The sequence below is a fragment of the Dipodomys merriami genome, unplaced genomic scaffold (assembly GCF_024711535.1).
Source record: "Dipodomys merriami isolate MVZ:Mamm:240054 unplaced genomic scaffold, mDipMer1.0.p SCAF_37, whole genome shotgun sequence".
Classification (NCBI taxonomy): Eukaryota; Metazoa; Chordata; class Mammalia; order Rodentia; family Heteromyidae; genus Dipodomys; species Dipodomys merriami.
The window spans coordinates 3,033,395-3,059,364 of NW_027205270.1; the positions used below are offsets into that span (position 1 = coordinate 3,033,395).

Sequence of the window (25,970 nt, forward strand, 5' to 3'; positions counted from 1 at the left end):
GGTCCAAACTCGAAGCCCGAGGCGCTAGTTCCAACGCTGCAGCGAGCCCTGCCCGGCGCTAGTAACTTCGCGTCTCCCCGCGCTTTCCCGCACGCTTCGCGAGAACACAACCGTCCCTTGAGCCCCTCCCTCTGAGTCAGCGCCACCCCTACGCTTCCGTCCGGGCGAGCTTCTGACGTCAGAGGCGCGCCGAGGCGCGTGACAGGAGGACGTAGAGCGGAAATGCGCGGAGAGGAAGTGAGCCCTACGCTCAACGTGGGTGGGAATGGCTTCGGGTTGCTTCTTCCTGAGGCGTCTTCGAGCACCCTTCACTTCCATGGCCCTGAACCTGCTCGAGGGCGCGCCCTGGTCCAGGGGCCTGCATGCGGGGCGCGGGCCCCGACGGCTCTCCATCGAAGGCAACATTGGTAAGGGCCTGAAAGTGACTGCCGAGCCTGGGCCCCTTCCAAGCGGGTGACTGACAGGCTGGGAAAGGCAGCTGAGCAGAGAGACCTTCCCACCCACCCCAGGCCGAGGAGAACTTGGGCCCCTTTTCGGAGCTGCCAAGGCTCTTTCCCCACTGTGCACTGTAGGTCTTGCCTCTACGTTTACAGGACTTTGCATCTTAGTACCCGTTCACAGGGGTGCCTTAATTGAGGCGTTAAAAAAAAAAAAGCCCAGCTTGTAGAGAGCACCAGAATTCTACTAGATTGTTCTATTAGATCCAAATGCAAGCGAAAGACGGTTTGTTTTCCTCAAATAGGGTTGCCAGATTTAGCAAGGATAAAAATTACATGGTAGTTGAGATAAACTGCGAATAATTTTTAGTCTGTCACATTCAGTTTGGGACATACACTTAAAAATGATTCACCATTTGTCTAAATTTCATATTTAGCTGGATGTCCTGACAACCGTATCCCAAGACAGTACCTAAAATTCAGTGATTAAAATAGCACAGTATTTTTGCCATAGCCCTTTCCTAGTTGCACAATAATTTCTTAAGGTTTTTTTTTCCTTGAAGTATCTCACTTTTTAAACTTAGAAATGAATATTAAAATTAATTTTGTTATAAGAGTAGGACCTCAGTATCAAAAAGTAATGAAAAATCATTTCAACTTGATGTTACTAAATTCTTACTTGACACTTGGACCTGCAGAGACATTGAACCATAAAAAAGGGATTAGTGAGTGTTGAGTACTGTAGATACTATGGCAGCAAACTGAGAATTTCAATATTATTCATTCACCAAATCACCCTTTAAGCCACTTCATAAGTCACCACTATTCTTGACCCTAAGGGTACAGTTGTGAACAGAACAAATACAAATCACTGTCATGGCATTCTAATAAAAAAAAGATAGCCAATAAACTACAAAAATTAAGCAAGATAAACAGTTGCATAGTAAGTGATGAGTATGGTAGAGAAAAATCAAGGATGAGGAATTGAAAAAAATTGTCATTTTAAATAGAGTAGTCATGAAAGGTCTCATTGGCATTTAATCAAAAACCTGAAGAAGGCAAGGGAATGAAACATATGGATAACTGGAAAAGAACCTTGCACTCAGTGAGGAGCAATAAGCAAAGCCCTGAGGTGAAATGATGTGTTTACAGAATAGGAGGGAACCTATTGTAACTGGAATAGAGTGACTGAGGAAGTAAGTAGGAGACATGGTCAGATTATATGAATGTATAGTTCATTGTGGGCTTTTAATCTGATTGAGGTAGGAAGTTTGGATGATTTAGGAGACAAATCACTTGGCTGATAAGTTGAAAGTGGCCATTGGAATAGTAAATTAGGATAAGTTGGACAAGGTGAAAATTACATTTTAAGGCAGGCCAACTGTATTTGGCAACAGGCTAATTGTGTAGTGCCAAACAAAGTGGGGGAGTAATGACCCAGTCATTTTGCCCTCAACAGCTTAAAGAGTTTGGATATTATTTGTATTTCTATTATTTTATTGGGGCCTTGCATGTGCTAGCTAAGTGCTTTACCACTGAACTACATCTTGAGTCCTTATTTTTTTAGAGATAAAATCTTGCTATGTAACCATACAGGTCTTAAACTAGTGATCCTCCTGCCTCTTCTGGAGTAGTGATTACAAAAATGTACCACCACATGAAATTCAATTTTTTTTTAATGGAGAAGACTAGGAAGAACACTTTGGACCACTGATGTCAAGAGTTTGGTTTAAAGCATATTAGATTTTTATATGGCTATTAGATATTCTTAAGTATTAGAGTCACTGTTGGATATGTCTTTAGAATTTAGACATCTTTGAACTGGAGCTATAAATGAAGATGATATTTAAAGTCAGGAGATATTGTTGAATGAGAGAACTGAGTCCTGAACATGCAGATATTATAAGATGTGAAGAAGCAAGTAAAGGAGACTGAAAGGTTACTGAGATAGAAAACAAGGGAATGATACCCTGGAAGCCAAGTGAGGGAGGTATGCTGAAGGAGGAAATGATGGATTAGATAATGTGGTTCTCAGGTAAAAGAGCAGTTTTGGAAGTGGTAGAGGCAAAAGCTTGATTGGCATAGATTCAAGGAGAATGGGAGGAATTGGAGAGGGTATGTTAAGACAACTGTTGTAACATTTCTTAGAAAACGTAATCATGAGGTGGTAGCTGAAATTGATAGCAGGTTTGAGAGTTTTTGAATTACTCTTTTTCTTTTTGAGAGAGATTAGAGCATGTTTGTGAGTTTACAGAAATGTGGTTGAAAGGGGAAAATGGGTGAAATAGGAGAGAAAGTAGAATTGCTGAGTGGTTTTGTTGTTGTTCTGAAAATTGAACTCAGTGCCTCCTGCTTGCTAAGAAGGCACTCTACCACTGAAATGCTTCTTTCTTTTGCAGGTAATAGGGGGATGGTTTGAACTCAGGGCCTGTCTGCTGTCCCTGAGCTTTTTTGCTCAATGTTAGAGCTCTGCCCTTAAATCATACATAGCTCAGGCTTTTTGGCAGTTAATTGTAGATAGGAATCTCATGGACCTTTCTGCCCCTTTTCTGCCAGGGCTGGCTTCTAACCATGATCTTCAAATCTTAGCCTCCTGAGTAGCTAGGATTACAAGTGTGAGCCATTAACTCCGAGCTGGAGTGCTTTTGTTGTTGTTGTTGTTGTTGTCATAGTCGTCGTCATCATCATGGTCATCGTTGTGGGCTTGAACTCTGAGCTTGGATGCTGTCCCTCAGCTCTTCAGCTCAGGGCTAGTGCTGTACCACTTGAACCACAGCTCCACTTCTGGTTTTCTGGTGGTTAAATAGAGTTAAGAGTCTCACAGATGTTCCTGCCTGGGCTGGCTTTGAACTGATATCCTCAGGTCTCAGCCTTCTGAGTAGCTAGGATTACAGGCATAAGCCACCAGCACTGTCTAGCTGGAGTGCTTCTTAAGAAAAAAAAATGGATCTCTTGTCTAAATGAGAAGAGTTTAGCCACAGTTTATTCATTGTAACTAAATGAGAAGAGTTTAGCCACAGTTAATTCATTGTAACAGGAGATAAGACAAAATATATGAGCTCTGACTATAGTAGATGTGGTAGGAACTTGGTAAGGTCTTTGGTTCCTGTCAGTTTTCACAGTGGAATATGAACAAAGGTCCTGGAATGAGAGGAAAAGGCATTAAGTAGTCCAATAAGTGATGGAGGAAAATATCAAATAGCTAGTAGAAGTAAGAACAGTCACTGTGGCTGTGTGTTTTTCTCAGTGAGAAACATTGAGGAATGGGAAAGGAAAGGGTCTACACCCTACCTGATCATGTTACTTAAAATACTCTGACACCTATTATTATCATTATCATTATTATTATTATTATTATTATTATTATTATTATTATTATTATTATTATTATTTGTCTGTAGAGGGCTTGAACTCAGGGTCTGGGAGCTAACTCTCTCTGAACTTTTTTCACTGAAGTCTAGCACTATACCACTTTGAGCCACAGCTCTACTTCCCTAAAATACTCTGTTCTGAGCCGGGCACCAGTGGCGTACACCTGTAATCCTAGATTGCAGTTCAGAGCCAGCCTGGGCAAGTAAGTCCTTGAGACTCTTCCAATTAACCACTGAAAAGCCAGAAGTGGAGCTGTGGCTCAAGTGGTAGAGCACTAGCCTTAAGCAAACCTAAAAAGAAAAACTCAAGGACAGCACCTAAGCCCTGAGTTCAAGCCCTAAGACCAGTACCCCCCCCAAAAAAATTTGTTCTGTACTTTGAGAAACACAACCCTGGAGGAAATTCTGCCCTCAGACACTAAAGAGGGGCAAAATTATTTCACAAATAAGTACTTTGAACAAACCATCAGGCACTTTGGAGTCCCTGAGTCCCTGATCTTCTGCTTTTTCACTTAGCCAGATTTCTGTGCCTTCCATGTTTGCTCATGCAATAGAGGATTGCAAGATGCCTTACTAGATTCTACTCTTGTGCTGAGCAGTACAGTAATGTGATACTGTTCCTGTCCTTAAAGGAGCTCACAACCAAGTGAAAGCAGCCTTTTTAAACAATTTCCATACTGTCATGAGATCCATGATTGAATATAGAAACTCAATCTCTGGAGGGAAAAGAAAAAAAATCGAGGCACAGGAAGTAACATTTGCCAAGATGTAAAGGCTGAAGAAACATGCAGTTTTAATAAAAAAGAAAGTAGACAGATGTGCCTGGAGTTTAAGAGGTCCGTGGGAGGATTGAAGAAATAGATGTTGGTAGGAAAAAATGTGCCAGATTTTGAAGAGCCTATGGACCATGCTACAAGTTTATCCTATTGGCATTGGGAGACTGTTGAAGACTTGAAGTCAGTATTGCCATGACCAGATTAATTCAAGAAGGAAATTGGTGGTAATAACTGAAAAGAAGGAATGCTGCATAAAGCAAACCCTTTCTTTGTGCAGTACTCAGTGCCTTGCATCTAGTTTGTTGGATAAGTAAGTATATTAGAAGTGCTTGACATCGATACAGTAGTTTTGTGGCTTTTGCAGTAACTGGAAGGGGGAAGATTGCAGGCCTGAACAGAGGGAATGGAGAGAGAGAGAATGATGACCTGAGAGACATTTACAGGATTTAACATTGGGGGTGAGGGATCATTAGGAGTAGAGGAGAATGACACTGACACTGAGCTTAATTGGATTCTGACTCCAAAAGCAGAAAATGGAATGAAGGAAGTAGGGAGTGGTTAAGAATGATGTACTTCATATGAAGTACCTGTGAAACATACAGTGGTGGCTGTCCTGAGGCTGATTGGAATGTGTGTCTGTAGTCCAGAGAGACTGGAAAGGAGGGCTAGAAGTTGTATACTGGTAGGGGTATCTGTTGAAGCCTTAGAAATGAATGCAGTTACAAGAAGAGGATGATATGAAGTGGCCTGGGAGATTTAATCCGGCTCTTTTTATCTTTCTCCATCACCCCCATACCAGATGACTCCAAACAGTTAGTCACCCTTTCTCTGTGGGCTGCCATAACTTTATACTCAACAACTGTGGTAGCACTTGAATTCTGTCAAGATTGTTTGCATATTCAGTACCCTCCCTGGGTTGCACCTACCAGGTATCCTGTTCATCTTTTTATCACCTAACACATTGTCCTAACCCTCTGCTGACACATAATATTCGTTCAGTGTTTACCAGATTCTTGAATCCTGTTGGTATCCAAGTGCAAGTGGAAGTTAGTCATTGGTACTCAGAGGGAATATATTAAGTGATTTTTGGATGGAAAAAATTTTTTTAAGATAGGGTCTTACTATGTTACTCAAAGTGACTGATTAACTCCAAGGTTCAAGCAATCCTCCTGCCTGTTTCTTGAGTAACTGGGACTACAGATGCATACTCCCACACTTAGCTCTTTTGTTTGTTTGTTGGTATTAGAAACTGAGCATAGGGCTTTGTACTTGCTAGGCAAGCATTCTGTCATTGAGCTATGCCACCAGTCTCAAACTGTGTGGGGTGTTTTTGTTGTTTTGTTTTGTGTTTGTACTGGTAGGTGCTGGGGTTTGAACTCAGGGCCTGAGTGCTGTCCCTTTGCTTTTTCTACTCAAGGCTGGTCTTGAGCCACAGCTCAACTTTTGGCTTTTTAGTGGTTAGTTGGAGATAGGAGTATCATAGACTTTATTGCCTTTGCTGATTTCAGACTGTGATTCTGAGATCTCAGCCTCCTGCTAGGATTATTGGTGTGAGCCACTGGCACTTACCCCAAACTGTGTTTTAAATCAAGTGCTAGAACTTTCTTTAATCACAGGTAATATCCTAAAAACAAATCAATATAGAGGTACACGTTTGGGAATCCTTAGCAGGAGAAAGTGAACCCTGGCCTTAATGAAGTTCAGCTTAAAGTGGCCTTTCTTCTAGTCTTGCCATTCTGGCTCCTGTTCATCTGATTCTGGAGTTTCAAACAGCAGTACATAAGGAAAATGAATCAGTGCAATAGCAGCTATAACTTCTGAAGCCATATGTGATAATGTGATTGAAAGCCAAAAGCTTGGTACCTAGAACTTCTGAAACTAAACAATAAAATACCTAGATTTTTTTGTAATACGGTTCATCACTGAAGTATGTTGTCTTCCAAAGGCAAATGTTTTATGAATATATTACATAAAGTAATGATTATGTTATAAAATATAATTAACTAGTAAATAATCTGAGACCATTCTCTCTTTGTATTTTCAAAAACCCTGTAATATAAGAGGGGACTGTTTTACTCTCTTCAGTCTATATAGAAATGGTACGTAAAGCAATAGAGGGCTTCCCTAAACATATGTTTCTTCCAACATTCAAAATTAGTTATCTAACTCACAAATACTTAACTTGCATTGATTATTTTTAAAAATCAAGCAAAGAATCCTGGAGGTAAAAGACCTATTTGTTTCTTTAATTGTATTTTTTTTTTTATTAGTAGTGGGGCTTGAACTCAGGGCCTAGCCACTGTCCCTGAGCTTTTCTGATGAACAATGTTGTGCTGCCTCTTTAAGCCACAGCTTCACTTGGTTTTGGGTGGTTAATTGGAGCTAAGTTATCACTTGAACTTTCGTGTCCCTGCTGGCTTTGGACCATTAGCCTCAGATCTCAGCCTCCTAAGTTTCTAGTATTACTGGCGTGAGCCACCAGCACCTGGCAAAGAACCTATTTGTTAATAACACTTGATATTGGTTTCTGTGTTTCACTTCCATCCATTCACTTCTTTCTTAGTAGCTGGCTAAGTACTTAGGATGCAAAGAGACTCAGGCAGTCTTTCTTCAAAAAATGAGTTCTGGGTCTAACTAGAGAACATGATAAGTGAACAAATAATTACAATACCTTGGCAAATCAGAGAAGACAATATTTTAGTCTGTGTTTAGGGCTAAAGAAGAGCTGGAGAGTTTAAGGTGGCTTCACAGAGAAAGTGACAGTAGAGGGATGAATTATGAGATAGGCAAAGTGGGGGAGAAGAGCATACTAGATCAGTGAGGCTCTTTCATGCTGAATGGTTGAGTTTACAATATACTCTGAATTATGAGGAACTCTTTTATTTCATTCCAGTAAATAGTTTCCCATGAAAAGAAAAGAAAAAGAGCCAAGGTAAAAATGTATTTTTTGTTTTAAGCCTATTGACTGATGTTTTCCCAGAATGTATTTAGATGCAGAGCCTTTATGATCCTGGGTTCTTAATCTTAGGATTGGGACAGAGGCTCATGTGGTAGAGTTCTGGCCTTGAACAAAAGTGCTCAGGGACAGAGCCCATGCCCAAGACTGGCAAAAATGAAAAAAATGTCTTGAAGTGATAGTATCCTTAAGAAGTTCCCATGAAATACCAATGTATTAAGTTTAAAATAGTAGAATCTATTATTTGGAGTGTAACATCAGATGCTATTTTTTTACGCCTAGATTTTAGCATAATGTAACTATAGCAAGCATTATAGTTCATAGAAAAACTTGTAGGAAGACAAAGTCATGGCTTAGGAAAAGATGAACATTAACAACAGACTTCTCTGACCCAACTTGTGGAATGGCAATTCTGGAGCTAATAAAATTTAACATGTTGAAGTAATATAATATAAGAAAGGGCCTCCCACCTTTTTTAAAGTCATGGTGTATAATAAAGTATACTGATTGTCAGTGTCCTAAGGGAAGGCTTGATACTGCTTTTATGATTATCTGCCTCCCAAACATTATAATATTAATTGACAGTATGTTAAAGATAACAGGCTGGTATCTAACAAAACTACTAAATCTGAGATAATGGCATAAGAGACCAGTGTTGTCTGAAGAAATAAGGCTGTCTGTAGACATGCATGTTCTTCTCAGTAGGAGACCTCTGTGGCAGTAGAGAGCCAAATAAATGCTACCATTCTCACGAAACCCTGGGGAACACTTTCAAACAAAAACATCCAAGCTAGAAGAAACAGCAGGTAGTACAGCACTGGAAAAGTTAGGCTGTCTCTAGTTCTAATGTAAATATTTAACTTTGCATTATTTTAAGTAATTATTCCACATCTGTGGATAATACCTAGCAGAGATTGGTTCCAGTGGAATTAGTTAAGGAAACACTGCCTTTTGGTGAATTACTCAGACTCTCCAAGCCTGCCAACACAGATTGCACAGGACTTAAGACCTTCAACTGATTACTGACACTGTATGCTGAAAATGACTTCTGACTAAACTGGCTTTCCAGAAGCCTAGAAATGGGATGTAGGGTGCTCTGGGCCTCCAAAGTGATTTGTTCCAGTGCCTGAAACTGTATGTTTCTTATTACATCTAATGTATTGGCATTCTAGATTTTGTGTGTTTAAATCACGTGAGTAGATTTCTCAGAGTTCTGACTGCCCTTAGATGAATTAATAGTGTTGGTCCCACAAATAAAGTTGGCATTCTCTAACCTCAGAACCCTTTCCTTCCATTTGCAACATCTTTTTTTGTTTGTTTGTTTTTGTTTTGTAGGTCATTGGGCTTGAACTCTGGGAAACTCTGTCCCTCAGCTCTTCAGCTCAAGGCTAATGTCCTACCGCTTGAGCCACAATGCCACTTCTGGTTTTATTAGAGATAAGAGTTTCATGGCCTTTCCTGCCCAGGTGGCTTTGAACTGGGATCCTTATATATCACTCTCTCTTGTTTGTCAGTCATAGGGCTTGTACTCTGGGCCTGGGAGCTGTCCCTCAGCTCTTCAGCTCAAGGCAAGCACTTTACCACTTGAGCCACAGCGCCACTTCCTGCAACAGCTGATAAGTAATTTTTTTTTCAGTACTGGGTTTGAACTCAGAGCCTCACATTTGCTAGATTGGCCCATTACTGCTGAGGCATACCTTTACCCCTCATTTTTTAGTTTGTTTTTAAGATAGCATCTTGCTTCCTAAACCTGAGTATAGACCTAGACGGTGATCCACCTACTTTAGACTTCCTTTAGTTCCTGGGATTTTAGGTTTAAGTCACCTAAAACTGAATGCTTCCCTCTGGAAATGGAGTCTTGCAGACTTCTCTGCTTGGACTGACCTGGAACCCTGATTCTCAGTCTCCCACGTAGCTTGGGATGCTAGGTGGACACCACTGTGCCAGCTATGGATTGAGCCAGCCTAGGCTGGCTTCAAACCATTATCCTCCCAATCTTAGCTTCCTAAGTATCTAAGATTACAGTTGTGAGTCACCAGTACCTAGCTTTAGATAATTGTTTTTAACTTAATAATAAATCTAACAACCATTCAACTCAACCATTGTCTTTATCTTCTCATAAAAAATAGCTTTTCAGCCTTTAAACAGGGACCATGTTTCAAACTTACTGAACAGCCTGCAATCTAGATATTGACTTAATCTAGGCCAAATATTTTAAGCTAGGTCTACTCAAGTCAGGCAGATTTCTAAAATATACAAACTCAACCGAATGGTAGCTGGCCAGAGTGGTAGAATTAAATATGAGCTAGAGAAAGCTTGAACTTCATGGAGGAGATGAAACCTTAGGCTTAGTAGGGAAGACATTTACTCACTGATATGTGGGAAGAACAAAGGCTGAGCAAAATGAAAAGGCACACGTTGGCTAGAGGTGGGGACTAAGAAAAGCATGACTGTACAAAATGCACACATTCATGTTTGTTCTTATCCTCTGTATTGAGACAAAATTTGGAGTGGTGTGTAATCAGTGTCATATTGGATGTGTGGGCTCATGTGCTGAAATATCAGCACACCTAATCAGTTAATGCAAATGACTGATAGAATCGACTGGAAGGATGTGCCTCTTCTTTCTCTGGATTCCATTTGAATTCCTCTAAAGGATGGGTTCCAGTTGATAAAGACCACTTCTGATAGAGGAGCTGGATCTCCAAAGACGCTCCAACTGTTCACATTTATTGTGGTTGTGGTCATCTTTCACAAATGTAAACTTCAGAGAAAACTGAAATTAACATGTGTTTTATTTGTTCTGGCAGGACCTTAGGCAAGGGCTTTATTCTCTTATCCTGAGGACCCCAAATTGCAGTGGACTCATTTGGAATATCAAGCCAAGCACAAAGGATGGTTAGCTAATCCAGTTGGGAGGTATTGGTTTGGAAAGGCTTGCACAGCAGGTATATGTGAGCAGGAGTAGACCAGATGAAGAACAAATGGGAAAGCAATGTAAAGTTACATTTGCAAGAGAGAGCACAGTATGATTGTAGTTGCATGGAGCTTGGTCTAGTAGAGTACAAGAAAACTAAGGCCAGAGAAATACATGCAGAAGATACATCCTGTTGTATCTCATAGAACATGTGTGCTAACAGGTTTGGATTTCATCTTGAAGACAACTAGGAGCAGTGAAAGGATTATAAGTAGTGTCTCATATGCATTGCTACTGCAGTGGAGGTTGCATTGAAGAGAACAGTCTTGAGTTGGCAAGAAAAGAGATGAGAACCTGGTTTTGAGCATGGAAATGAGAATGGAAAGAAAAGGACAAATGAAAAAGTAGCAGCAAAGAGCCACTTGGGGTTTGGCAAAGGGAGAAATTCTGACAGCGAATGGATATTGTTGCCATACCCCCAAGGTCTGGGATACAGTGGGAAGCTCCGTTTGGTACATGATAAGTTCACTTGAGCAATATATCAACTGGGTATTCATGGGATGTCCAAATGAAGAAATCTGGAGGGCTCTGTATATCCAGAGTTCAGGAGAGTTAATGGGTCAAAGGTTGGTGTAGATGGGAAAAGGTAATTTGAGTGTTGTGGTACTAGGTTGACTCTACCTATAAAATATTTCTAAAAGCATCTGCTTTGCATCTCTTTGCCATCGCTATGGTTCAACTACTAGTAACTTTAGACTCATCTGCCTACTTCTGCTTCTCTTTAGCTAATGATCTTATATCTTTTTCTTTTCTTTGTTCTGGGGCTTGACATTCTGGCCTTGAATTCTTGCTCAGCTTATTGACTCATGGCTGAGGCTCTACTACTTGAACTATTTTTCCAGTCTGACCTTTTGCTGATTAATTGGAGATAGAGTCTCTTAGACTTTTCTGCCCAGTCTGACTTCAACCCTCTATCCTCCCAGTTTCAACTTTCAAATAGCTAGGGTTACAGGTGTTGGTAATTTCCCTACCCAAATCCCATTCTCGCTGACTTTTCTTTGCCCTTCTAATTCAATCTTCTTACCACCCCTACAAGTTCTTGTGTGACCTGATCCTGAACTGCCTGTCTGCCTGCCTCGCTCCTTCTTAAGCCACTTTTCTCCCCTATATGCTCATCATGTAACTCTCCTAGCTTCTTATATGGCCTCCAACTTCACTGTCTTGTCACATGTTGAGTCCTTTCTCTCCTCCTGTCTTTTGCTCATCCTTGTTCATGGATTATCCCTCTATCTTTGGCCTGGGTAACTTCATCTGTTGGGGTCTTATCTCATATGCCCCCCCTTTTTTTTTGAAGGAGCCCTCCCCGAACTCCTGAAATATATTAGAGTTATTCTCCATTGTTCCTTCCTAGCACTAATAGTTTATTTTTGTGTTTTGGTATATATCATCACTACTAGTGCTATGAGGACAAAATTCATTCAGTGTTTTGTTCCTCATTATATTTCAGGGTTGGACAGTCTTGAGCACATAGCATTCTAAAAAATTTGTTAGACTTGTTGAATGAATGAGGATAACTGTTTCCACTTGTAATTTTTACATTGTCATAGAAGCAGTAGAACTGTGACTGAAGCCTTGTAATTTATGTAACTGATTTTATCCACTTTTTATGGTTGTACATTTTCAGCTGCTACTAAATACTCTGTCTCTGAGAAGCTGGCCATCAAAATTGCAAATGAGCTCCTCAGATTTTCACCTTCCTGTGCTTTTATGCACTGTGGTGACTGCCTGACCCATCATCAGTCTGACAGTAACTGATACGACTGTTAAATTTAAGTTGGAAAATCTGGTGCTTGTTTGTATGACTGGCAGAGTTTAGTAGCAGCCTTTTTCCTCAGCCTGCTTTGGGAAGCATCCCAACACGTGCTGTTTGCATTGCAGCTGTGGGGAAGTCCACCTTCGTGAAGTTACTCACTAAAACTTACCCAGAGTGGCACGTTGCTACAGAACCTGTGGCAACATGGCAGAATATCCAAGCTGCTGGCACCCAAAAAGTAAGTTTCCAGTTGTGGTGGGTAGTTGGCAGGCATGGGTGAGTAATCTAATTGTAATAATTTAATTTTCTCTGAGGAGATGAAGTAGCCCAGCTTGTCTCCTATTTAAAATAGCTTCATTCCAGAAAGTAGACCACATATACACCAAAAAGGATATGACTTGTTTGAATAAGTTTAGTTTTGATTTTTGTGGTTTTTATATGTCTGAATAAGTGCTTGCCTCTTTTCTTTGTGGTTTCCCAAAGCATGTCTCGGTTTGAAGATGAGTTTTGTCATTCCTACCCTTAAGTTTTCATATTATTATGACTGAAGCTGACCATCAGAATCAATAATTAATGACAAAGTCTTAGGAAAGGAACCTTACAAAGCATCTTGTCATACTTCGAGTCAAAGTAGAGGTAACAGCTAACATTTATAAAGCACATTATTACTGTATGCCAGGCACTGTTCCATACTAAGCATCATGTGTTTTTTGTTTTCTTGGCCAATCCTGAGGCTTGAACACAGGGCCTGGATGATGTCCCTGAGCATTAGTGCACAAGGTTAGCACTCTACCATTTGAGTGATAGATCCACTTCCAGTTGTTTTGGTAGCTAATTGGAAATAAAAGTCTCATACTTTCCTGCCCAGGCTGACTTAGAATCGCCATCCTGAGATCTCAGTCTCCTGAGTCACTAGGATAAAAAGCCTGAGCCACTGGTACTCAGCACCATGTGCTTTGCTTATACCGCATCACACAGGCCCCAGTGGCAGACAGGCTTCTTTGGTAAAGACTATAGGGTTGGTTTCTATAGGAACCACATCTGTTTGGATGTGAAACTTGAGAGTAGTTGAGGGAGTGGTAGCACTGTGCCCTATTGAACTTCTCCTGCAGATACTTAGAACATTCGGAGTGGCTTAATCTGAAGTGGCTTGTTTTTTCCAGCTCTAATTGTTAGGCGCTTCTTCCTTATATTGAACTATATTGAACTTCAAGGACTCTGACTCATTGGTTAAAGTTCTGCCTCTTGAGTTCTTTAGCTTTTCCATTGATAACCCTATGTATGTTTAAAGGCAAGGATGGTTCACTTTTTCTCTCATGTTTTCTTTCTTGCTTGCTTGCTCTCTTTCTTTCCTTCCTTCCTTCCTTTTTGTGTGTGTGTGTGTGTGTGTGTGTGTGTGTGTCAGTCGTGGGGCTTGAACTCTGGGCCTGGGTGCTGTCTCTCAGCTCTTCAGCTAAGGGCTAGTGCTTTACCACTTCTGGTTTTCTGGTGGCTATTGGAGATAAGAGTCTCATGGACTTTCCTGCCCAGGCTGGCTTTGAACCGTGATCCTCAGATCTCAGCTTCCTGAGTAGCTAAGATTATAGGCATTTGCCACCGGTGCCCAGCTTCATATTTTATTTCTTTGAAGCCAAACACCTCTGGTTTTCCTCCGGTCTAGTTTTCATTCCAAAATAACTTTGTCTATGTGTAAGCCCCAATTTTTTCATTTTCCACTTAAAATTTGCTACTTGTGGTATTCAGAGCTAAACAGGACATTCCAGATGGGATCTTAGGAGTGATAGAAGGTAGTACATACATATACATACATGTATGTGTGAAATTAAGTTTTCCATTTAGAAATAAATTATGTCATTTTTCTATATGTGTCAAGGCAACCTGTTAGGATTTCAGTATACATTCACAAATTGTTTGACAGTCTTCCCTTCAAGACTTGAACATTATTTCTCCTTCCCTCAAGTAAGGGCTGGACTTTTTGATACATTTTTAATGAACAGAATGGCAGAAATAACAGTACAACCTTCCATGGTAGGTCATAGAAGACACGTAGCTTCTGTCTTGCCCTGGGGGAAGCCAGCTACTACATCATGGAGCAGTGCTATGAAGGAGGCCAATACATGAAGAACTGATGCCTCAGGAGTAGTCTTGGAGGTAGGGCCTTCAATCCTAATTTAGCCTTTAGTTGATTTGTAGCCTTAGTCAACATCTTGACTGAAATATCATGAGAAAATTTCTGTCCCACAGAGACTAAGATAAAGATTTTGTTGTTGTTGTTAAGCTATCGCTAGTATCCTATGTAAAGACAGCATATAGACAACTAATACTCCCGTATTTGAGGGTATAATGCTTAACATTTTTGTCCTCTTATACTTCTTTCTACAGAAGAGAAAATGCATATATTTATATATGCTTATATAAGTGCATATGCTTACGTATGCTTACATAAATCCTGGGGTTTGAACTCAGGCCCTGGGCATTGTCCCTGGGCTTTTTTGTTTAAGCCACAGCTCTCCTTCTGGCTTTTTGGTGTTTAATTGGAAATAAGAGTCTAAGGGCCCCCTGCCTAGGCTGGCTTTGAATTGTGATCCTCCTGAGCAGCTAGGATTACAAGTATAAGCCATCAGCTTTGCCACCAGATTTGCTTTTTTAAAACTTTATTTTTTTTGGGGGGGGAGGTCATTGTAGGGCTTGAACTCTGGGCCTGGGTGCTGTCCTTGAGCTCTTCAGCTTAAGGCGAGCATTCTACCAGTTGAGCCACAGTGCCACTTCCCATTATCTGGTGGTTAATTGGATATGAGTCTCACAGACCTTCCTTCCCAGGCTGGCTATGAACCGAGATCCACAGATCTCAGCCTCCTGAATAGATAGAATTATAAGCGTAGCAACCAGCACCCAGCAAAACAAAAATTTTAATTACCTTTTGCCTATCACTTGGTAGACAAAGCCTTCCACAGTAATGTCATGTTAATGATTATAGTATACAGCATAATATAACATACTATCACTTAATTATTCAGTCCTGTATTTTGAGAATTTAGCTTTCTATTTTCTCTATTAAGAACAGTGTTTCAATGATGAATATCCTTGTAGCTTAACCTTTTTTTGTTTATTTGTTTGTTTTGTTGGTTATAGGGTTTGAACTCTGGGCCTGGGCACTGTCCCTGAGCTCTTCAGCACAAGGCTAGTGCTCTACTACTTGAGCCACAGTTCCACTTCTGGTTTTCTGGTGGGTAATTGGAGATGAGTCTCATGGATCTTCTTGCCCAGGCTGGCTTTGAACCTCAATGCTCAGGTCTCAGCCTCCGGAGTAGCTAGGGTTACAGGAGTGAGCCACAAGTGCCCGGTTTAACCTTTTTTTAATAATTACATTTTTTGAATGTATGCCAGTACTGAGACTCAAATTCAAAACATGGGCCTGCCCTGCCCCTTAGCTTTTTTACTAAAGACTGTGACTTTACTGGAGCCACCTCCACTTTTGATATTTTGGGTGGTAAATTGGAAATTAGAGCTCATGGAATTTCCTGAGATCTTGGCCTACTGAGCAGCTAGGATTATAGGCATGAGCCACAAGCACCCAGTTTAATAGGTTTTGTGTGCATTAATATTTTTGTCCAATCACCTAGAACTGGAATATTGATGTTCAAAATTTATGTTTATTGCTGGTACTTTTATGTTGTATAAAATTTCCATTCAGAAAATTTGTACCAATTTCTTCATACTCAGTAATACTAAGTATTATTCCTTTCATCCTTGCTAATATGAGATAAGAAAATATTATTTATGTCTTTGACTGACTGAATTGAAAGTGCTTTTTTTTTTGCCAGTTCTGGGGGCCTGGGCACTATTCCTGAGCTTCATTTTTTTGGCTCAAGGCTAGCACTCTACCATTTGAGCCACAGTGTCACTTCTAGCCTTTTCTGTTTATGTGGTAATGAGGAATTGAACTCAGGGCTACATGCATGCTAGACAAGCACTCTACCACTAAGCCACCTTCTCAGCCCAGTGAAAGTGCTTTTTGAGCATCCTTTTTTATTATTTAGTGTACTGTCTATTCATTCTTTTTTTTCCTATATATATATATATATATATGTATATATATATTTAATTTTGTGCAGGTGCTAGGGCTTGAATTCTGACTTTTATGCTCTCACTTGGCTTTTTTGCTTGTGGCTGGCACTCTACTACTTGAGTCATACCTTTACTTCTTTTCTGTAGTGGGTTTTTGAGGTCTCAATATATGTAAAGAATATTAGTTCCCATATACTGCTTATATTTTTCTTTTGTTTTTATATTTGTCATATTTCATAATGTTCCTTTTTGTATATGTATGCCAATCATGGGACTTGAACTCGGAGCCTAGATACTGTCTCTGTTTTTTTAATATATAATCTTATTTATTTTTTGTATTTATGTGGTACCAAGGAATTGAATCCAGGGCCTCATGCATGCTAAGCAACCACTCTACCACTAAGCCACATTCCTTGCCCTGTCTTTGAGGTGTTTGTTTTTTTTTTTTTTAATTTTATTGTAAAGTTGATGTACAGAAGGGTCACAGTTACATTCTTCTTGTAGAACATTATTACCCCCTCCCTTGATTTTCTCCCACCTTCCCTCCCTTCTCCCCCACCCGAATTTTTTGGCTGAAAGATAGTACTTTGCCACTTGAACCACAGCTCTACTTCTGGCTTTCTGGTGATTTATTGAAGATAAAAGTCTCATGGACTTTCCTGCCTGAGCTGGCTTCAAACCACAGTCCTCAGATCTCAGCTTCCTAAGTAGTTAGGAGTGAGTTACTGGCACCCAGTTAAGGATTGTTTTGCCCAGTCTGACAGTTTGGCTTTCTTAGGGAATTTATTTCCTTTATTAAAATTTGTCTGCCACTTTATGCTTTCACCTTTTTTTTAATTCTTTTTGTTGTATTTAAATTTTTCTTTTACTTCTTCCCTTTTATCATTTAAACAGTTTACTATTTTTCTCTACCAGTGATAATCTTTAAATTAAAATATATTTGTCTAAAATATATATGATGGAGTCTCTGAAAGAAAAATAAAAAACCAGTACTTTTTTATTACCATATTTTCCAGGCTACATCCTCAGGTATATTGAAGTTATGTGGACTTGGAATTTATAGAATTTTTGAAGTATGAACATTTCTCTTCTAATAGTTCTTAAATTGACATTAAATTCCATAGTCACATTAATAATAGATGCTTTATACTTAACTCCTAGTTTTATTACTAACTACTGTTAGTAATACCACATTTATCCATTTCTTGTTTGTCCTTTTTTCATTTTCTTTTTTTTAGCAAGGACTTATTTTAATACAACAAGGGTAAAGTAAGAAGATCTAGAAAAAGAGAGACATTTTCTGCTCCCCACACGGGATATGGGAGTTAAAGACTCACTTACTTCTTTTTGTTTTTGTTTTTGTAGCAAGATCTCACCATATATCCCAGCCTGGACTCAAATTTGCAATGCTTCTGCCTCAGTCTTCCAAATACTGCATAGAATTATAGCATGTACCACCACGCTCTGCTTCCTATTTCTTCACTTCTTATTTTGACTCATCTTCTACTTGGCTGGGATATATTCTAGAGAAATGTTTGTGTGTATGTGCCAGTACTGGGGCTTGAACTTAGGGGTTTTTTTCACTCACAGCTGGTGCCATAACATTTGAGCCTCAACTCTACTTCTACAACTCACTTTGATGGCTAATTGGAGATTAACAAGCTACCTGGGCTGGTTTTGAACCTTGATCCTCAGATATTATCTGCTGAGTAACTAGGATTATACGTATGAGCCACTTGCAACGAACAAGACATTTTTTTTTTTGGAAATTTATGTGGGTGGTATAATTTCTGAGTGGTTGGTGTTTAAAACTGTCTTCTGCTCCAGAATAGCAAAGGTAGCTTCTAATGTAGGAAAGTGTTACATGTTTCAGATCAATGGTGAAGCATCTGCTGAAACCTTTCAAAGGGCCTTTGTAATCCAAGTGATCTGTTTAGCCAGTTTGGACTACTTATTGTCATCTAATCTTTAATCTTTTTTCCTCTCCTCTATCTTTGTCTACACTTGAAGTGCTTTCTTCCTAATTACTAATTTCCATCTGTGAACATTCTATAAACCATTTACTTCCTAGCTTAATGCCACTTTCCCAAAGCTTCCTGAGATTCTCTCCACAATACTTTCTGCCTAACTGACTGACTCTTTATACGCTAGTCATCCTTTTTCTTGTGCATTCAATAAAGTCTCTGAAATGAAGGAGGATCTTTGTTGTTTGTTTTAGAAAGTATAACCCTCGGGGGCTGGAAAGGTGGCTCAGTGGTAGAGCGTTTGCCTTGCATACCTGAGGCCCTGGGTTCAATTCCCTAGCACCACATAAGCAAAAAGAAAAAAGCTGGAAGTGGCACTGGGCTCAAGTGGCAGAGCATTGGCCTTGAGCTGAAGAGCTGAGGGACAATGCCCAGGCCCAGAGTTCAAGCCCCATGACCGGACCAAAAAAAAAATAATTAAAAAAATAAAAAAAATAAAAATAAAAAAAAGAAAGTATAACCCTCCTATGAAAGGTTATATAATTCTGTTGCTTTTATTTGTCGGTTAGGTGGACTTTGAAATAAGCAATTGCTTTAAAAAAATTGCCTTAAAGTTTCAGAAAGAAATAGCTATAGATGGAGTCTCAAAAGAAAGGCTGGGCACCAGTGGCTTACGCCTGTAATCCTAGCTACTCAGGAGGCTGAGATTTGAGGATCAAGGTTCAAAGCCAGCCCAGGCAGGAAGGTCCACGAGACTCTTATCTCCAATAAACTACTAGAAAACCGGAAATGGCGCTGTGGCTCAAGTGGTAGAGCACTCACCTTGAGCTGAAGACCACAGGGACAGCGCCCACGACCAACAAAAAAAATAAAAAGAAAGTTAAGCCAGGCTTGACACTTGGCAGACACCTGTAATCCTAGCTACTCAGTAGGTTGAGATCTGAGAGTCTTGTTTATAAACCACCCTAGGCAGAGAGAGTCTGTGAAACTACTATCTCCAATTAACAATCAAAACTTGGAAATGGAGGTGTAAATAAAAAATAAAACAAAAAAATAAGAAAGTCAATATAGTGTTACAGTGGAAGGATTTTATTCAAAGTGGAATTTTGTGTGTGTGTGTGTGTGTGTGTATTTATTTAGTACTGGTAATAGGGCTTAAGTTCAGGGCTTTAGCTTTTTACCACTCTACTACTTGAGCCACAGCTACACTTTTGGCTCTTTTTTTTTTTTTTTTGTCAGTTGTGGGACTTGATCGCTGGGCCTGGGTGCTGTCCCTACACGCAAGGTGAGTGTTCTGCCCCTTGAGTCACAGTACCACTTCCAGTTTTCTTGTAGTTTATTGGAGATAAGAGTCTCACAGAGTTTCCTGCCTGGGCTGGCTTTGAACCATGATCCTCAGATCTCAGCATCCTGAGTAGCTGGGATTATAGGCATTAGCCACCGGCGCCCAACTTACTTCTGGCTTTTTTGCTGGTTATTTAGAGATAAGCATCTTCGCAGACTCTTATGACCAGTCTGGCTTTGAAAGAAGATCCTCAAATCTCAGCCTTCTGAGTAGCTAGGATTACAGGCATGAGTCGTTGGATCAAAGTAGAAGTTTAGATGGTCATTGATTGTTCACTTACCGCACCTCAGACCCTATAAGTCCATGAATGGGTTTTGTCCTGATCTCTTCTGTTATATTGAAGGTGGCATGTAACCTCATTCTGTCAAATTTTTGTCTAATAAGGCAGGAGAATCTCTTCCTCAGGTTTCAAGTAAGCTGGAGGATCTGATTGTATTTTTTTATTAGCATACATTAGTTTTACAAGGGGGTGTTCATTGTGACATTTCCACACATGTATACAATTCATCCTAATCAATATCACCCCTCTTTCCCACATCCCATGCCCCCTTTTTCTTTGTGCCCATACTGGGACTTGAACTCAGGGTCTCAAGTTTTTTGCTCATGGCTGACGCTCTACCACTTGAGCTACAGTGCTATTTCCAGTTTTCTGGTCATTTATTAGAGATAAGAGTCTCACAGACTTTCTTGCCTAGGCTGGCTTTGAACTGTGATCCTCAGATCTCAGCTTCCTGAGTAGCCAAGATCATAGGTGTGAGCCACCAGCACCCGGCTATGATTGTTTCTACTAATGTAATAGTGAACATACATTTCTAGAGTACTACTTGGAATGCGAAGTAGTAGTTAGTGCTGTTTGACTAGAGTTTTGTTACATATGTGTGTGCATATAAATATGTGTGTGTGTGTGTGTGTGTGTGTGTGTGTGTGTGTGTGTGTGTGTATGCATTATGATATAAAATTGGTTTGCTTTTTAAAATGTGACAGCCATTACCCATGTGCCAGTAGCTCACGCCTGTAATCCTAGATAGGAAGCTGAGATCTGAGGCTAGAGGTTCAAAGCCAGCCCAAACAGGAATGTCCACAAGACCTTTATTTCCAATTAGCCACCAAAAAGCAGGAAGAACAACTGTGGCTCAAGTGGTATAGCATTGGCCTTGAGAACAAAGTTCAGGAATAGTGCCCAAGCCCAGATTCAAGCCCCAGGACTGATACCAAAAAAAAAAGTGATAGCCATTGAACTAAAGTGTAAATAATGTTTAGAACAGTGCCTAGCACATATTAAGCACTGTGCTTCTATTATTGCCATCGTTGCTATTCCTTCACTTCTAGAGTTAATTAAAAATAAGGGTTTCTCAGATTTGTCTGTCTAGTCTGATTCTGAACCTCAGTCCTGAATAATTAGAATTATAATTATGAGCCACTGTGTGTGTGTGTGTGTGTGTGTGTGTGTGTGTGTGTGTGTGTGTGTGTGTGTGTGTGTGTGTGTGTATGTGTCTGTCTGTCTGTCTGTCTGTCTGTTGGTACCAGGGCTTACCTCTGGGCTTTGTGATATCAGTCTGCTTACTCACCTCAGTTTGCTTACTAGTGCTCTACTGCTGGAGCCACACCTCCTGTTTGTCATTTTGCTGATTAATTTACCATGGAATCTACTGAACTTTTCTGCCAAGGCTGACTTTAAACTGAGACTCTACAGGCCTCAGTTTGCTGAATAGCTAGGATGATGGGTGTGAGCTGCCAGCACCTGGTCCACTTCTCCTTCTGTACTGCAGAATAACCACATCAACTGTTTTCATCCTCATTCACTCCCTTTTGTAGCCCTCCTCACTCCCGCTGGTACTCATGCTTTCCTGTATTTTTTTAAGAAGGAAACTTTTTTCCTTCATTTTTTAAAATGGTGCTAGTGATTAAACTCATTGCCTCATACTACTGCTAGGCAAGTACTCTACCACTGGAAGCATTCCACTAGCCCATATAATTTCTTCTTTATGGAGGGCAGGGGGAGGATGGGATGGGAAGGGGACACAAAGGAGGAGGCTACAATGCTTGATAAGAAATGTACTCATTATCTTGCCCATGTAATTGTAACCCCTCTGTACAGTATTTTCACAATAAAAAAAATTCTTCTTCATTGAATATTAAAGGCATGGAGTAAAGTATATACTGTGGAATAAATACACCTTCTAAGAAATTCTCTACTTTTATCATCCCCTCTAGGATGACACTTCCCCACATCTTGGAAACTTGTTGGACATGATGTATCAGGAGCCAGCACGATGGTCCTACACATTCCAGACATATTCCTTTATGAGCCGCCTGAAAATACAGTTAGAGCCTTTCCCTGAGAAACTTTTACAGGCTGAGAAGCCAGTACAGATCTTTGAGAGATCTGTGTACAGCGACAGGTAAGTCACCAGGCTTCTAACTAGAAGCCTGACACTTACTTCTGCAGTTTTATTTTCTTATACAGACCCTGCACTACTCTAGCTATTGAAATTGTACTTTGATGTGAGGCACTGGTGGCCCAAGCTTGTAATCCTTGCTACTCAAGGGGCTGAGATCCAATGGATCATGATTTAAAGCCAACTCAGGCAAATAAAAAAGTCTGTAAGACTATTAAAAAAAAAAAAAAAAGGTGGAGGGGGGCCAAGATGGTGATGGAACAGTAGAGAAACACCACAGCTCTCTCTGCAACCAAATAGAGAGTTGAAGTTCCAACGCTCCGTTTCCCCAAGAGACCAATGGTAGCAAAAAGGCAAACACCCAGAGAAAAACAGGAGGTTGAAAAAAAAAAGGAAAAGGAAAAAATTTCAGAACAGAAAAACATGAAGATACACAACTCCCTGACAAACAGTGGCCCTGCCTGAACCAGGGATACCGAGACCCCAGAACCACAATGCTTCCAAAAAAAAATTTCAGAATGGAAAAGCGTGAAGTCCAACTTAGTAAGCACAGGAAGAAAGGAAAGAAAAATGTAGGAAAGGAAAATGACAAGAAATACAATGCATCTCTCTATAATAGCCATAAATATTAATGGGCTCAATTCATCTGTCAAAAGAAAAAGAACTGCAGATTGTATCAGAAAACAAGACCCATCCATTTGTTGCCTTCCAAAGACCCATCTCACAGCCAAAGATAATAAAAACAAACTGAGGGAAGGGATGGAGGAAGATCTACCATGCAAATGCTCCCATCAAGAAGTCAGGAGATGGGCTGAGTATGTGGCTTAGTGGTAGAGTGCTTGCCCAGCATGCATGAAGCCATGGGTTTGATTCCATAGCACCACATAAGCAGAAAAAGCCAGAAGTGGTGCTGTGGCTCAAATGGCAAAAGAAGCTCAGGGACAGTGCCCAGCCCTGGTTTCAAGCCCCAGGACTGGCAAAAACAAAACAACAAGAAGTCAGGAGTTGCTATACTGATATCTGACAAAATAAACTTTTCATTAAGATCAATACAAAAAGACAAAAAGGACACTACATATTAATACAGGGAATAATCCAAGAAGAAGATATTACTGTTATCAACTTACACTCCCCAAACATTGGTGCACCCAAATATGTTAAGCAAATACTCTCCGACTTATAGAATAAAATAAGTCCAAATACAATAAAATAATACTAGGAGACTTTAATATCCCACTCTCACCAAAGGACAGGTCTACCAACCAGAGGACTGGCAAAGAAGCCTCCAAATTAAATGATGCCATATCTCTAGCAGAATTAATTGACATCTACCAACTTTTCCACCCTACAACAACCCAGTACACATTCTTCTCAGCAGCCCATGGAACTTTCTCCAAAATAAACCATATTATAGTTCATACAAGGAATTTAAGCATAAATACAAGAGGATTGAGATAATCCCCTGTACTCTATCCCACCACAGTGGAATCAGCTAGTTCTCAATAACAAAGCATACCATAGAAATTACTCAAATACATGGAAATTGAACAGCACACTTCTGAGCAACACCTGGGTGACAGGAGAAATTAAAGAAGAAATTTAAAAGTTCCTACAATTCAATGAAAATGAATATATATCACAAAAGAAATCTGTGGGATATGACAAACGCAGTCCTGAGGGGCAAATGTATTGCTCTCAGTGCACACATCAAAGAAATAGAGCAGACTAAGCAAATAATCTTATGTTGCAACTAAAACTGCTAGAAAAGCATGAAAAACTTGAACCTAAAGTTACTAGACATAGCAAGATAACCAAAATAAGAGCTGAAATTAACAAGATAGAGACTAAGAAAACTACAAATAAAATTAATAAAACAAAAGGCTGTTTTGGGGGGAAAATCAATAAAATTGATGGACCTCTGGCAAGATTAACTAAAAAAAAGAAGAGAGGAACAATACCCAAGACATCCAAACAATTATAAAGAATTATTTCCAGAATCTGCTTAATAAGGAAGAAAAAACTAGCAGAAATGGATGAGTTTTTAGAGAAATACAAATTGCCCAAATTGGAACAGGAGGAATTAAATCAATTAAATAAGCCAATATCTTACAATGAGATAGAAGAAGCAATCAGAAGTCTTCCAACAAGGAAAAGCCCGAGATCAGATGGACTCACTACAGAATTCCGTAAGACCTTTAAAGAGGAATTAATACCCATACTCCTCAAACTCTTCCAAAAAATAGAAACAGAGAAAACTATCCCAAACTCATTCTATGAAGCCAATATCACGCTCATCCCCAAACCAGGCAAAGATCCAACCAAAAATAAGAACTACAGACCAATCTCCTTGATGACACTGATGCAAAGCTCCTCAATAAAATTTTAGCCAACAGAATCCAGAAGCATATCAAAAAAATCATACATTACAATCTAGTAGGCTTCATCCCAGAGATGCAGCGATGGTTTAACATACATAAATCAATAAATTAGTCCATCACATCAACAGATCCAAGGTCAAGAACCACATGATAATCTCCATTGATGCAGAAAAGGCTTTTGATAAAATGAAACATTCATTCATGTTAAAAGCTCTGGAGAAAATAGGAATAGAAGGAATATTCCTTAAAACAATATTCCTTAAAACAACAGACCAATAGCCAATATTATACTTAATGGGGAAAAACTGCAACCAATTGTCCTAAAATTAGGAACAAGGCAAGGATGCCCACTCTTTCCATTCCTCTTCAATATGGTTCTGGAGTCTTTGGCCAGAGCAATAGGGCAAGAAAAAGATATTGAAGGTATCTGCGTAGGGAAGGAAGAAGTTAAACTATCCCTTTTTCCAGATAACATATTAATATACCAAAAACACCACTCCTAAACTCTTAGAACTTATAAACCATTACAGCAAAGTAGCAAGATACAAAATTAACCCACAAAAATCAGTTGCCTTTCTGTACACCAACAACGTACAAGCAGAAAGGGAAATCAAGGAAACAACCCCATTCACAATAAACCTCAAAAAAAAATAAAATATTTAGGAATTAACCTAACCAAAGATATAAAGAACTATTTAATGAAAACTATAAAAACTTAAAGAAAGAAATCAGAGAGGACACCAGAAAATGGAAAGAAGTTCCATGTTCTAGGATAGGAAGAGATGAATGGATCCAAAACTTGTGGTACGTATATGCAATGGAATATTATTCAGCCATTAGAAAGGACAAAATAATGGCATTTGCAGGGAAATGTATAGAACTAGAAAAAAAAACATTTTGAGTGAGATAAACCAAGAGCAAAGAGACAAATGTCTCATAGTCTCCCTGATATGTAAATTTTAAATACAAAATGTAAGGAAATACAACAAAGTAAACAGGACTCAAGAAACAAAGGACCTCCACTCATCTTGTCGTATCATCACTAAATGACCCCATGCTGCTGACCACATATATGGTATATATGCACACATCTGAGGGAAACTAGGAGGAAGACACAGAAACAGGGAAACGGGAAAACATACAACAGAGGGACCCATAGCTGCATTGGACATTGATGAAAAACTAAGCAACTCAAGGACAGCGATGGGAGGGAGGGAATGAGAGGGATAGAGGGAACAGCTAACACTAAGCAGAAGGAAAGAAATGTATCACCCGATGTGGAAGAAATACCTGTATTGTCAAAGCTCATAGAATTCACAAACTTTATAAACTACGATAATGACAGTTTGCCTCATGAAGGTTAGAATGTGTTTGTGACTTTAAGTATCAGTATCTCACAATACTATGAAATTTGTGAAATGTATGTAATCACTTAATCACAATAAAAAAATTTTAAAAAAGGAAAAAAGCAGTACTGGCAATGTAGCTCAAGTGCTATGCACAGAATTCACACTCTAGTACTGCCCCTAAAAGAAAATTGTACTTT

At 39.6% G+C, this 25,970-nt stretch overlaps 1 protein-coding gene and 1 long non-coding RNA gene across 4 annotated transcripts in view; one reads left to right on the forward strand and one right to left on the reverse strand.

Annotated features, from left to right (window-relative positions):
* The first annotated feature begins 223 nt into the window (after positions 1-223).
* Positions 224-25,970, forward strand: part of Dguok (deoxyguanosine kinase) — a 37,765-nt gene continuing 12,018 nt past the window's right edge. Inside the window, exons 1-3 of one of the 3 annotated variants that reach the window (XM_069989015.1) lie at positions 224-407; positions 12,396-12,508; positions 21,862-22,049. In XM_069989015.1, the coding sequence (XP_069845116.1) occupies positions 266-407; positions 12,396-12,508; positions 21,862-22,049 (443 nt within the window). In that variant the 5' untranslated portion in view covers positions 224-265. Of the gene's footprint in view, positions 408-12,395; positions 12,509-14,319; positions 14,422-21,861; positions 22,050-25,970 lie in introns of those variants that run through there. The other 2 variants (XM_069989016.1, XM_069989017.1) reach the window with 2 other exon arrangements.
* LOC138804649 (uncharacterized) overlaps positions 3,458-25,970 on the reverse strand; it is a 33,772-nt gene continuing 11,259 nt past the window's right edge. The window contains exon 3 of the long non-coding RNA XR_011365310.1: positions 3,458-3,578. This is a non-coding gene — a long non-coding RNA (uncharacterized lncRNA). The remainder of the gene's footprint in view (positions 3,579-25,970) is intronic.